General features: G+C 42.5%; 1 protein-coding gene and 1 long non-coding RNA gene across 2 annotated transcripts in view; one reads left to right on the top strand and one right to left on the bottom strand.

Annotated features, from left to right (window-relative positions):
- Positions 1-14,837, top strand: part of vps13d (vacuolar protein sorting 13 homolog D) — a 535,261-nt gene that overhangs the window by 225,035 nt on the left and 295,389 nt on the right. The window contains 2 exon segments of the mRNA XM_034171656.1: positions 850-1,127; positions 12,267-12,400. Coding sequence (XP_034027547.1) covers positions 850-1,127; positions 12,267-12,400 — 412 coding nt within the window.
- The window catches only part of LOC117511764, a 71,392-nt gene that overhangs the window by 31,528 nt on the left and 25,027 nt on the right, over positions 1-14,837 (bottom strand). The window lies entirely within an intron of this gene.

Here is a 14,837-nt window from a genome sequence, read left to right as displayed (position 1 = left end):
CGGAGAGTGAAGCACTCACAGCCACAGTCTTAACATGAGGCACGGAGCGTGAATCACTCACAGCGTAAAAGCTAATACAAGGCACGGAGCGTGAATCACTCACAGCTCAAGTGCTAATGTCACTTACAGCAACAACAACAGTAGCTGCTAGCAGAGCAGTTGAACTTAGCAAAATGGTGGCAGCGCAGATAAAAGTACTTCAAGGAGTGGAAAATACTCACGGCAAGCCCAACACAGTACACTATACTGATTCTGATACACACACACTACCATGTAGTTAATGGGGTTAGTGACACAACTAAATAAGTAGCCAGCTTGAAACAGCACAGCTAAACGGTTAGCGGCTAGCAGCTAATGACTTCAACTGTGCACAGAGGAAAATACCCAGCAGGGCAGCAGTGAAGGCGCGCACCCAGTGAGGAAGGTGTTCTCACGACAGCCGAATCCAAGAATATAAAACGGTGAAGCCGTGTCTCGCAGCCTCTGGAGGACATGTGCAGTGCACATAGCTCCAACCAAAAGTGGGTTGCGAGGCTACAAGCGAGAGCGGCAATCCTAGCTAAATGCATTCCCAACCTCTTCAGAATGCGAGAATGTAGAAAAGAAGCGAGCGCTGGGTGTGTCTGGCATATAAAGACAACCAGTGACGTCACCCAGGTCACATCCAATGGCGTGACTTTGTTGGTATATATTCTCGACCTGGCTGTGCTTGAGCATGTCGTTATCCAGGTGCTAAAGCACTGCCCTCTGGCGGTCAGTAGGAATGAAATAGAACCTAATTGTCTTTGAGATTTTTAAAGCCACAGATGAGCAGATTGCAGATCTCAAGCTCTTTTTTCCTTTTCACAGATCCACACGTGACTCCTCCTGCTTCACCGTGGTTGTCAACAATCTGAGAGTTTTTCTCATTTTTGACTGGCTGCAGCAGGTGCACGACTTCTTAATGGTGCCTGTGGGATCAGGTGGCCATGAAGGCCATCAGTGCTGGTCCTCTGACACCAACAGCAACTCGGGCTCTGCTAGTCGGACGTTCATGCCAAAGACGGTCAAAACTGGTGTGGTCACGAAGCGATCCACAGTCCCCGTTAGCCAGGATCGCTGCCTGGAGGTCAAACTCAATATCACAGGTAAGAAGTGAATGCTGTGTCACTGAAGTCGTTTGGGGGCACCGCTGCTTCTCTGTTTTTAGCATCATGCCGAACAGCACATTTTTTGCTGTTTGTTTTTTATTCGTTTAAGAATGCCACTTCACTAGGGTTTGTATTTTACCTTTTCCAAAAGATTGGTGATGGGATAACCATTTCAAAAAAGGATACAAACATGTCGTTGGCATAGCAACTACATGTACAACAATTCAACCCACTCTATCTTTTTATCTGTGTGCTCGTGATTAAGTTAATGAGATAATCATATACCTAGTTGTGAAACAGCTAATTAGTCACAGGATACTTTTATGTCAGGCAGGGCACAACTCTGAGATGTCCTGATCAAGGTTTTTTTTCTTTTGTTTTGCCCCAATCTAGGTCATTTACTATTGTGCAGCTGTTGATGCTGAGTCCTGATCTGGAAACTTGTACCTTTATTGTCATTGTACATATATATATTTAACGATGTTAGCTGTTAAATATTTATCGAGCGCTTTTATGTTACCAAGATTACTTCAAAACTACTGCAAAGATTTTGACGATCTCCTGGTGCTCCAGGCATTTGATCCCGTTGGGGGACGAAGGGAAAAATCCTCCTTTCAACAGACGGCCCTAACTTGGTACTGACTTCCGTGTCTAACGTGAGAGTCTTCCCAAATGTGTCCAACATATAAACTTAAAACTGAATAAACACACAAAACCTGAATTGCCTATAGTTTGTGCATATATTGGGTCTTAATGTCAAATAACTATATCCCCTTGACATATTTGAGTTTTCCCATCATCTGCATCACCATCATTGATCTGATGATCTTTGGAAGTTTTGTAACTTCTTCTTAGCTCATTGTGGTGCTGCTGCTGCTGCTGCTTTGCTCCTCCGCGTTGCCTCCGCACGCTGCCATCCCATCGCTGCGTCGAGTCACACCTCCGGTGCTGCGTCTTCCCCATGAGACCGTGTCTCATCAACCCTGCATTGACCTCAGTTGCGTTGCTATAGGAACAGACCCCGTATCCCAGTGAATCCTCATCTTGGTGAACGGTGGAATCTGATCCCTTTCTCCTTTAAAATTCTTTCAGCAGCGTTGTATTCTTTTCTCATTTGGACAGTCTCCATCACGTAATTGTGGTCAAATGACAGCATTTTGTTTCCCTGTTGTATTTTCTTCTTCCGCAACTCTGTCAGGACCCTGTCCTTAGTGACATATTCCAGAAAACTCACAATAATTGGTCTTGGTTGGTGTCTGACGGCGGGTCTCTGTGCCAGCGATCAGTGTGCATGTTGAATTTGCAGAGCTGTGTCCTTTGGTAAATTAAGCTTGCATTGAAGCATGTTTTACACAAACTTTATAACAGACTCAACCACTTCCCCTTCGATAACTCCGTAAATACAGATGTTATTCCTCCGTGACCTGGGCTCCAAATCCGTGAGCTTGTCTTGTAGAGTTTTTTGCTGTTTCAATAAAGGAATCAACAAGTCCTTTGCCTCCTGAGCCCAGTTTTCCAGCTTCTCCACCCGTGATTCCATGTCGCTCACTTTCGCACCCTGGAGCTGCTGCTCGACGGTGAGTGAAGTGAGCCTGTGGTTCATCTCTTCTTTAAGCTTTCCAACTTTTCATTTATGTCTCTCCTTAGAGCTTCATCAGATGCACTGGAATCTCCCTTCATGTCAGATTTCAGGCTTCGTATCACCTCTGTGATGTTCTTCAGACACGAGCTAATGTCCATGCTATCATGTTCGGTGTTTTCCTCTAGTTCAGAAGCTAACTCACCGTCGGCTTCACCCTCCGAGTTTTTAGACAGATTATTTCCGCCTTCTACATGCTTTTGTTTGACATTCCCACTCATGGCAACTAATTTATTCCCAAAACTTTGTACTTTTTGAGTTTTAGGAGGAGTTCTGTGTTAGGCTTTCAGAAGCTCTGATGCTTCGCACCCTACCTCGCTTTGACGTAACCGGACATCCCGAGTACTGAGAATTTAACAAAGGATCAGCTTCCAATCCCAGACTCGAATGGGATGCATTTAAATCCTGCTTGAGGGGTCGCTTAATACAAGACAGTTCTTATTTGAAAAACAAGCTGCTATCCAATTATTTGAATTGGAGAAGGAAATTAAGGATCTGGAAAAAATGCATGTGTCCAACTAGATCCAGTAGTTTTTTTCCCAGTTGAACAAATTGAAATTTGAACTAAATTCCATACTGCAGAGAGGGGCTGAATTTTCATTGTTTTAATGTAGACAGAAGTACTATGAGCAAGGAGAAGCGGCAGGAAGATTTCTAGCCCAAAGAGTAAAACAGCAGTTTATTCCCACTTTAATAATCTCTGTGGAGAATGAGAATGGGACATTCATGACATGCAGGGGAGAAATTAATGAATACTTGACGACTTCTGTTTCCGGTCGCATGGAGTGAGCCCCGAAGTTAGGCAGCTCCGCCAGACTCCAAGAAATTTATCGTCCTGGGTAAACAGACATAACTTTATATCAGCTGTTCTCACAAAAACAATGTTTTTGGCCAATGTGACCATAAAAAGCACCCGGAAATTAACTCAAAGAACTCTACAGATTCTGTCTACGCCGGTTAGCACTGACACAGCTAATGAGGCTACAGCTAATAAAAACGATTAGCTGGCTCATGCTAACAAAAACAAAAATACAAGCAATATGCAAACAAAAATACAAGGAGTTGACAATGCAACGATGGAGGAAGAATCACCTCTTTCCATGGGAATACTTCGAAGTGAACTACGTCTGTACCGTGAAGATTTAAAGAACAATATTAAAGTGGATATAGTGATGATGCGTCAGGTAATACGGAGAGACGTTTCATCGCTACGCGAGGAGGCTAAAGCAGGCATTAATATGCTCCAAAACAAAGTCTCTCAGAAAATGGAAAAACTGCACAGAACTCACATGGAAACAGCAGACACACAGAAAGAAATGGAGAGATCTCTCTGTGATGCTTCAGACAAAATAACAGCCATGGAAAAAGCACATGAAGCTTTACAGAAAGATTACAGTAAATTACAGGAAAAATACATGGATCTGGAAAACAGAAGCCGGAGGCAAAATCTTCAGGTGGTGGCAGTCAGCGAAGATACAGAAGCAGGAAACCCGCCCTCTGCATTGCAGAATTTCTTTCAGAAGTGCTTGGAGAAGAAAACTTTCAAACACCAATCCTGATAGACCAAGCTCACCGGGTCTCGCCCCCAAACCACAAGCAGGAGAGCACCCAAGAGCCCCGATCGTCCATCTGATCATCCACTGACAGGGAGAAGATTCAAGGGGATGTCAAGATGTCAAGGGGAAACTACGCAATGCCGGAATATCCTACAGCCTGTACTACCCAGCTAAACACATAATTGTGAACAACTCCAAACAGCCCTTCACCAACACCTGCTGTGTATCACACCATTGTCTTAAGTACCCTTCTCTACGGAGGAGAGTGCTGGACAACATACCACCACCACATCCAGCAACTTCCCAAAGAAACAACTCCAATGGACAGGTCACCTCATCCGTATGAACAATCATAGAACTCCTAAGCAATTATTCTATGGCGAGCTTGCCTGCAGTGAGCGCCGAGTTGGAAGACCCAGGAAGCACTACAAAGGACTCTCTCAGGAAGTGTGGCATTGCTGCTTGTGAGCTCGAACTGCTAGCATAAAACCTCCTACTCTGGAAAGCCTCCATTCAGAAGGGAATTTTCACCTTTGAGGAAAAGAGGGCTTATAACATCCACCAGGCCCGTCTTTGGCGAAAAGCTCCTGACTCTGCTGACACCTCTTATAGATGTGCCCGCCTGCTCAAGGTCGTGTGGATCAGCTGCTGGCCTCACAGCCCATACCCGTGACAGCCTCCACCAGTAGTCTTCATCGACTTCGATGTGACATCCATTATTATCACAAATGCTGGACATGGATTCCATCAGCTGATAGTTGGGGGAGATTTCTAACTTGGTGCTAGACTCAGTAAATCAAAATCAAATCAAATCAATTTTATTTATATAGCGCCAAATTACAACAAACAGTTGCCCCAAGGCGCTTTATATTGTAAGGCAAAAGCCATACAATAATTACAGAAAAACCCCAACGGTCAAAACGACCCCCTGTGAGCAAGCACTTGGCAACAATGGGAAGGAAAAACTCCCTTTTAACAGGAAGAAACCTCCAGCAGAACCAGGCTCAGGGAGGGGCAGTCTTCTGCTGGGACTGGTTGGGGCTGAGGGAGAGAATCAGGAAAAAGACATGCTGTGGAGGGGAGCAGAGATCAATCACTAATGATTAAATGCAGAGTGGTGCATACAGAGCAAAAAGAGAAAGACTTCAAGGAGATAAATGACACCTTCACACATTTTTATGAGAAGCTCTATACTTCAGAGTCTAAAATGAATCCGGCCCTTATAGATATTTTTTTTTAGATAAAATTACCACTCCAAAAATTACCTCATAAAATAAGGAACAATTAGAACAACCCATAACCAAACAATAAATAGAACAAGCTATAAACAGCCTGCAAACTGCTAAAGCCCCTGGCCCAGATGGTTATACTTCAGAATTTTACAGAACCATTAAAGAACAACTCTTATCTGTACTGATTGAAGTTTTCAGTGAAGTTTTGCATAGAGGCTTTTTAGCTCCAGCATTCTATCAGGCAAATATTTTTCTTATTCAGAAAAAGATATAACCCCCCTCGGCCCTGCATCTTACAGACCCGTGAGCCTACTAAATGTAGACAACAAAATATTTGGAAAAATCATAGCTACACGTCTTTTTATCTTACCAACAATAATCTTCCAAGACCAAACTGCTTTTATTAAAAATAGACAGTTATTTTTCAATATTAGAAGACTACTGAATAGAATTTATACCTGAAACAAAGAGAATCTCCACCCTGAAATTTTACTCTCCCTAGATGCAGAAAAAGCCTTTTCAAGCTTGTCAAAGTGCGGATTCGGACCTAAATTTATATTGCTGGTAAAATTATTATACGCTAAACCTCAAGCCTCAGTACAAACCAGTAATGTCTATTCACGTTATTTCCCCTTCAGCCACTCAACTAGGCAGGGCAGTTCACTTTCCCCACTGCTATTTGCACTGGCCATCAAGCCCCTAGCACTTATTTTACGAGTTACAGAGGAATATCCCAGCATAAAAAGAGGAAAAACTGAACACAAAATTTCACTATGCAGATGATCTGTTACTATATATCTCAAACCCTGCCCAGTTGGTCCCATTGACAATGGAGATTTTGAGGGAATTTCAAGATACAAACTAAATCTATCAAAAAGTATACTGTTTACAAAAACCTCTAAAGCTCTTCTAAGTATACATATACTGAATAATTTTCCTTTCTCAATCTCAACTCAGTTTAAATATTTGGGGATAAATATTACTCAAAAATATAATAGCCTCTTCAAACACAACTTTTCAAAGTTTGTATGAAAAAAAAGAAAAACAAAAATAATATAAACACGGATGAATTTGCCAATTTCATTCGCGGGCCAAATAAACACCATAAGAATGAATATTTGACCAAAATTCCTTTTCTTATTTCTATGCATTCCTGTATGTATAACAAAAACATTTTTGATAAATTAGATTCCCTCATGTCACATCTTATATGGAACAGAAAAACCCCAAGAATTAAAAAAAAAAAAATTCTTTCAAAGACCAACTTGTCAAGGTGGAATGGGATTACCATGTTTCAGATGTTATTATTGGTCATGTAATATCCGCTCAGTGTCATTCTGGGCTTTTATTCACGAGAGTGAATGGAGCAAAATGGAAAATGAGTGCTGTTATCCATCCTCCATAAAAGCACTACTTTATTCTTCTACTCCAGTTCCAAAATGTAATTTTGAGAATCACTCATTTCCTCCATTCCTCCAAAAGCTCAGAGATACGTCCATACTATTTCTGGTTGCACTAGACATGGACTGTTACAATTCAAGATTTTACACAGACTACATTTGTCCAAACAGAGATTATCAAAGATGTTTCCTAGAGTGGATCCCTCTGGTGACAGATGTGCACAGCAACCAGCCTCACTGGCACACATGTTTTGGAACTGCCCCCATATCACAACATACTGGAATGGTTTATTTCACACCCTTTCAAAAATCCTGAAAAAAAACAACTTAAACCAGACCCGTTCTGGGCTCTATTTGGCGTGAGACCAGTGACAGAGCAGGTCTCCAAAACTCAGGATAATATGATTAGTTTTGGTGCTGTGATGGTACAGAGACTGATCTTATTGCACTGGAAACAAAAAACACCCCCTTCCCACTCGGCTCTGATATGGGACAGCTACGATTAGAAAAATAAAATATTTGTTGAAAGATAAAACTGAAACATTTTATTTTATGTGGCAACCGTTTATCAATTATTTTAACACATCTATATAACTATTTTTGTTTTTCTTTTGGAATGGAAATGATTGAAGTGTGATGTCCTCCGGTTGTTGTGTGTTTCATCTTTGTTTGCATGTATTACAAAGAAAAAAAATCTTAATAAAAGACAAAAAAAATTACATACATCACAGGGTGGGGTAGAACAAGAGGAAATGGATAAGTTCTTGTCCCAAGTGGATCTCCCAACCCCGTTGTGGGGAAAAGCAAAAGGAGATTGGTGGAGATATTACTTTGGAAGAGGTTCAACAAGCTATAAGGAAATTGAGCTCTGGGAAAGCTGGAAATGATGGGCTGCCAACAGATTTCTATAAAAATTTTGCGGACCTACTAGCACCGAGCCTAGTGACAGTATTCTGAGAAGCAATTAAGAGGGGTAATATACCAAAGAGTATGCAATCTACGGTAATAACCCTGATACATAAGAGAGGCAAAAATCCACAGCAGTATGGAAGTTATCGTCCAGTGTCTCTTATAAATGTAGATGCCAAAATGCTGGCCAAGATATTAACTACGACGCTGGAGGTGCATCTACCCAGCTTGATTAGAGTTTATTAAAAGTAGGTTTTCGGCAGACAATGTACATAGGCTACTACATTTAATTTGGCAAGTGAGAAACTGCCCTGAAACCATAGTTGCTTTCTCTTTAGATGCAGAGAAAACTTTTGACAGAGTGGAGTTACTTGTTTAGTGGACTTGTTTAGAATACTACAGAGATTTGGATTAGACCCCTCCTTCATAAATTTGGTTAGACATCTATAATGTGTTAAGGTCTCGTTTTTTTTGGGTCTGTCCTAAATCAAAGAGACTGTTATTACAAAAAGGACAATTTATTAGATTTCATGTGAAGTTGATCAGACCTGGTTCTGTTACGGACAAAGTTCAATCGGGATTTTTCTCGGATGGAGAAAAATCCCGAGTTTGCTGTAAGGTTTTTATAGACATCCATTGACATCATTCATGATAAAGAAGTGGTCCTCCCATGTGTGTGCTTACGTGTCAAAAAATGTCATATCATGCTTAGGCCTTGTGGCTAACTGGGTCAAACTTAAAAGACATAAAAATTGGGCCTTGTGTTGGTGGAACCACTGGCTGCTGTTATGTCTTTTCACATGATAACAAGATAATGAATGATGCTAGCTTTTACAAGATGTCCTTTCGATGGAGACAAAAAGGATTTTAACAAGAACCCAGTGTGTCACTGTACAGATATGATTTTCAACAAGAACATATTGATCTGCAAACTTGGTGACCATCATCACCTTATCCCCAGCATAAATGTAACAGTGTATTAACGTGAGTTTAGAGCATTTGAAATCAATAATATTACATGACATACGTATTTCTAAGGTATTTATTCACAGCTGCAGCCCCAAGGCCTCAGTGTTGACAAATAGTAACGTGCTCTTGTTTCCCCCTACATGGGAGTACAAGACAGGGCTGTCCCCTGAGTCCTCTACTTTTTGCATTGGCATTGGAACCCATAGTGGCTGCCATTAGGAATAATTCAATTATTAGTGGTACTTTAGCTGGAAAGATAGAACACAGACTATTTCTGTAAGCGGATGATATTTTGTTACTGACCTCAAATCCAGAAACAGCGGTTCCTCAAATACTGTATTTAATTGATACTTTTTCTTTTATCTCAGCCTACAAAATAAATTGGTGTAAATGACAGGTAATGCAACTGTCTAGACTGTGTCCACCAAGGATTAGACAGAATTGGCAGTTCAGCTGGCTCCCTTCAGGTTTGGTGTACTTGGGGATAAAACTTACACCAGGTTTAAATTTGGTTACCCTGGTTCTTTGGGTCTGTCCTGGATCAAAGACACTCTGTTATTACAAAAGTTACAGTTTATTTATTTCATGTGAAGTTGATCAAACCTGGTTCTCTCACCAACAGAACTTGTAGGATCTCCATTCGAAAAAAAGCCCCCAACACAGTTTACAATAAGGTTTTTGTAGACATCCGTTGACATCATTCATGATAAAGAAGTGGTCCTCTCATGTGTGTGCTTATGTGATCAAAAATGTCATGTTATGTTTAAGCTGTGTGGCAAACTGGGTCAAACTTAAAAGATGTACAAACAGAGCCTTGGGTTAGAAAACCAGTGCCTGCTGTCATATCTTTTCACATGATGATAAGAGAAATTGAAGATGCTACCTTTTACGAGATGTACTTTCGGTGCAGATAAATAAGATTTGCAAACTTGCTGACCATCATTGCTCCTGGAAAATCTGCCTTGACGAAACCATAGCAGGAATGTAAAAATATTACCATGCATTCGAGCATTTGGAATCAATAATATTTCTAAGGTATTTATTAACAGCTCCCTCCTTTGATATGATTTAAGTATGTCAACAGTTCAGGTCGATTTGACCGGATAATTAAATTTCCGACAGTGATATACTGTGGGAGGTGCTGCAGGAGTATGGAGTGAGGGGGTCCTTTCTCAGGGCCATCCAGTCTCTGTACTCGCAAAGTGAGAGCTGTGTTCAGGTGCTCGGCAGTAAGTCGGACTCGTTTCTGGTGGAGGTTGGCCTCCGCCAGGGCTGCGCCTTGTCACCAATCCTGTTTGTGATATTCATGGACAGGATATCGAGGCATAGTCAGGGGGGAGGAGGGCTTCCAGTTTGGTGAGCTCAGGGTCTCATCACTGCTTTTTGCAGATGATGTGGTCCTGTTGGCGTCATCAGCCTGTGACCTCCAAACACTCACTGGATCAGTTCATAGCCAAGTCTGAAGTGGCTGGGATGAGGCTCAGCACCTCTAAATCTGAGGCCATGGTTCTCAGCAGGAAACCGATGGATTGCCTACTCTGTGTAGGGAATGCGACCTTGCCCCAAGTGAAGGAGTTCAAGTACTGCGGGGTCTTGTTCACAAGTGAGGGGACGATGGGTCGCGAGATTGGCCGGAGAATCGGCCCAGCAGGGGCGATATTGCATTCGCTCTACTGCACTGTTGTGACGAAAAGGGAGCTGAGCCAAAAGGCAAAGCTCTCAATCTACTGGTCTTCGTTCCTGCTCTCACCTAGAACTAGGTCACAGGTACAAGTGGCCAAAATGGGCTTCCTCAGGAGGGTGGCTGGTGTCTCTCTTAGAGATAGGGTGAGAAGTTCGGTCATCCGTGGGGAGCTTGGAGTAGAGCCGCTGCTCCTTCGTGTTGAAAAGAGCCAGCTGAGGTGGTTTGGGCATCTGGTAAGGATGCCTCCTGGGCGCCTCCCAAGGGAGGTGTTCCAGGCACGTCCATCTGGGAGGAGACCCCGGGGAAGACCCAGGACTAGGTGGAGAGATTATATCTCCACACTGGCCTGGGAATACCTTGGAATCCCCCAATCAGAGGTGGTCAGTGTGGCCCGGGAAAGGGAAGTCTGGGGTCCCTTGCTGGAGCTGTTGCCCCTGCAACCTGAACCTGGAAAAGTGGTTGAAGACAATGAAGTGACAATGATCCTCTGCTCCAGTCAAACCAATATACAGCCAAACATGTAGGATGTACATGGATATGGACAAGCATCAGTTGACCCCACCACAGTATTCCCATGCCATGCCCTCATAGCCAGTCTCAAAACCCCAAGCTCCCATGGTGCATTGCAGTACAATGTGCATAGTATACTGGTTTGCTAAAATTGCTCATTTCTCCAAAAATGTTTCTGTCAACTTTCCATTTTTGCATTCATCCTTGACCTAAAATACATAAGCATACCAAAGGGCAAATGTCAGCTCTTCAGTTTTTGAGTGAACAAAGCCACAGAAGCTTTTTCTGTTGTAGCTCTCAGACTTTGGAATGAGCTCCCCCTGCATGTTAGGTTGCCCCCCACGTTGCCTGTTTTTAAAAAATGCATTTTTATTCCTTGGCTTTTAACTTGGATTGATTGAGGTATGTTCTTGTGCAGTTGTTTCATGTCATGTCTTTGTATTTATTGTTCTGTTTAGCTGTTATACAGCACTTTGTGAAACTGCTGTTTTTTTAAACTGCTTGATAAATAAAGCTGGATTGGAATGGCTGTGCTCCATAGACCTGCTAACAACTCCAGGAATTAATTAGCCAGTCACATACAGAGATTTAAGTTTAACTCATGAAATGTTTTTGGCATGGAGATTCTGTATTCGTGTGCTGCTATGTTGTCATGTGGTCTCTGATGTTGTGTTTGTGTAAATGACATTCCAGTGCCTCTTCTCTGCACAATGGCAATGAGGTTTATGAAGGCTTCGAGACAAAGCCATCCGCCACATGTATAAATATGCAATGAACCAAATAATTATCAGATTAAGTCTGGGAGCATGTGCTGGTGCCGTGCCACGAGGCCTCGATGTCACCTGGCACCAGCCAGGTCAAACATGGGCATCCTGAGGCCTTCTTCAGCCGTCAACACCGGGGCCACGCTCGGACTGAATTTCCCTTCAGATACAATTTGCCAGCTAACATTGACACCCCCAACACCAACAAACACACATGCACACGCATACTGTCAAACACTGGTATGATGAGCTGCACAGTTACAGTATGTTTGAATTAAAGTACTTTAGTAGAAGCTCTCTGAGGCTGGAATAAGGTTTAATTTTATAAAGATGGAAATTAGACTTTTGTGTAAACCTTTTTTAGTTAACTCATATATTTGTGTGTGTGTGTGTGTGTGTATGTAATCTAGAATTATATACGATAATCCAGCTGTGTTTTTCATAATTGTACTTTTCTTCTTCTTTCTCTCCAGGTACAGAGTTTGTGGTTGTGGAGGACTCGTCCTGTCTGGACACCAACGCTGTGATTCTGAAAGGCACCACTGTCCTCACCTACAAACCACGTCTGCTGGACAGACCCTTCTCTGGAAGTCTAGCTGGAATAGAGGTGACTTTCTCTTGCACGTGTACACAGTCATTCTCTTAGCCAGCAGAGCTTCTCGATGTCGCGTTCTCATGACTGTTGGTACTGTGGTTTAGTAATACTGCAGATACCACGCAGACCGCTGTCCAAACTCACTGCTTGATGATACGATGTGCTCTTGACTTCTTTGTGTAATGCAGAACCGCCAGCTCAATGGGGAAATGTATTTCAGACAAAATGCTGCTCACATACCTTATAGTGCACGTGCATCCATGCACTGAAAGATGAGCAGGAGCTGTGCAGTGTGCACGGGTTCTCCCATCTATGACAAATGCAGAGCTCTGATAGAGTAATTATTGTAACAGAGCTCTTATTTCAAAAAATATTTCTGATAAGATGCTCCATCAACTTCATGGTTTGGAATTACTGAATGACAGTGAATGCATCACAGGAAATCTTTTGATACTTGGGCTCTGTGCAGCCGCCAGTTCAAATCAGATTCATTGCATGTCTGATTCCAGTCCGATCTCACTGATTACTGTCCACATTATATTCAGCAGGTGATTATATGTAGCAAGAACGTCCGCTATGTGTGTCCATGTGGCAGTCCTTATTTTCAGTCTTACCCACCTTGGTTGCTATAGTAATGACATGGCACCAGGCGGGTAAAGTGGGCGGAGCCACAGCAAGCCTGGAGAAGCAGATTTGTGAGAACAGAAAGACTTGAGTGTCATCTTACAGCTTCTTCTACTTCTGCATATTGGAGCTGGACCAGACCCCCTCACACAGTGTGTCTGAAGTGTGACTGAATATTAAGCCTAAAACACACTGCAACTGTCCCATTGGATACAAGCAACACATACGCAGGAGTGTCCTTAGACCAGGCTGTGTTTCAGCATTGCTGCTCAGTCTGTCCACATCATTTGTCTTTGATAATGACTGCTATTCCACACTCTGTACCTTTTTTGACTGTTTTTTGAACAGGATTTGACAGCACCTCCTTGACACTTCATGTCAACCATTTTGTTTTCTTCCTCTGCGCTGCCTGATGGCTTGTTTGAGTCTTGACCAGTTTTGGAAGTGGTTTTTGGATGAAGCAACACTGATTTAAGTAGTGACTTGAAATACCGTTTATGAGAGATAATCACAATAACACCAAAATGGACTTGGATTAAAGTCTGGCATATGACCATCTTCTCAGTGACCAAGATTCTGTGCCAGTGTTATAAGGCTGATCCTCACGCTGGCATGTTGGGCATCTCTGATGCCTGGGTTCTTGGCTGATTCTCCAGTCAGCTGTAAACCACCAAATGTTGGTGAGATCACCTAGTAGGTGAAACAGCTGAAGGCAGGGAAAGCTGCAGGGATCTACATCATCAGAGTGGAGCTCCTCCAGGCAGGTGGACATGGCATTGCAAACAATCTTTGTTACTGTCTTACAAATAAAAAGGTGATGCCATTTAACAGTAATAACAGGGTTATTACACTTTGTGCCAGGAAGCGTACTTGCAAGATCATTCTCAACATAATTTATTACCACTTAATTACAGTTTAGCAACCAGAACATTTTTATTTCACACTCGAGAAGACAACCATCGACTGAAACCTAACTCTGCTCAAATACTAGCAGTGCTTCTTTGCAGCCTATGTTGATTTTCGCAAAGTGTTCATTACAGTTGATCAGGTCCTTTGTGGCCTCCTGAGAAGCTGGGTAAATTGCTACACATTGAGTTTTTTTTTTTTAATGAAACCAAAGAATCCTCTAAATTCCCAGTGTGGGCAAGACTATCTGCATTCATTGGCATGTAAAACGGAGTGTCATCAGCATCGCAATGAAAAGCAATTTTAGAGCTTCGCAATATCTGTCCGAGAGGTGCTATATGGTGAGAAGATAGGAGAGAGTCTAATATGGACCCCTGCAGTACTCCATATTTTACTAGAACAAGATCTGAAATAATATGACAGGATGAGAACGACGAGATACATAAGATGTCAGCCATGAGGGAGCATGTCCGGTAATGTCATAACTCTCAAGCCTGTCCAATAATATACGACTGTGTCAAACATGGTACTAAAATGAGACAATAGCAGCACTGTGGTGGTGTCAAAAGATCATTCAATGAGTACTGCCTCCTTGGACTGGTGTGTTCTGACCGGCGACTGTAGAGATTGAAAGAGGTCGTTATAAGGAACATAATCTACAGGCTGCTGTGAGCCCACTTTTTAAAACATTTTACAGCAAAAGGTTAAATTCAGTACTGGTCTTTAATTTTTCAGTGACAGGCGGCGGTCAGGCGTAGCTGTTCCATACAGATCCGGAACAGCCGATATGAAGGTCATGTCTGGTCATCACCATGTTCAGAACAGCGGTACAGTGGACTCATTAATGCATAAAGGACTGGAGCAAAAATGACAACAATCAACTAACTTATTTCCCCAGGGAGGTGATGGTCGAGTGGTT

Source organism: Thalassophryne amazonica, chromosome 6, assembly GCF_902500255.1.
Source record: "Thalassophryne amazonica chromosome 6, fThaAma1.1, whole genome shotgun sequence".
In the NCBI taxonomy this organism is placed as follows: Eukaryota; Metazoa; Chordata; class Actinopteri; order Batrachoidiformes; family Batrachoididae; genus Thalassophryne; species Thalassophryne amazonica.
Note: the sequence above shows the minus strand (reverse complement) of the source record. Positions and strands in the feature narration are given on the sequence as shown.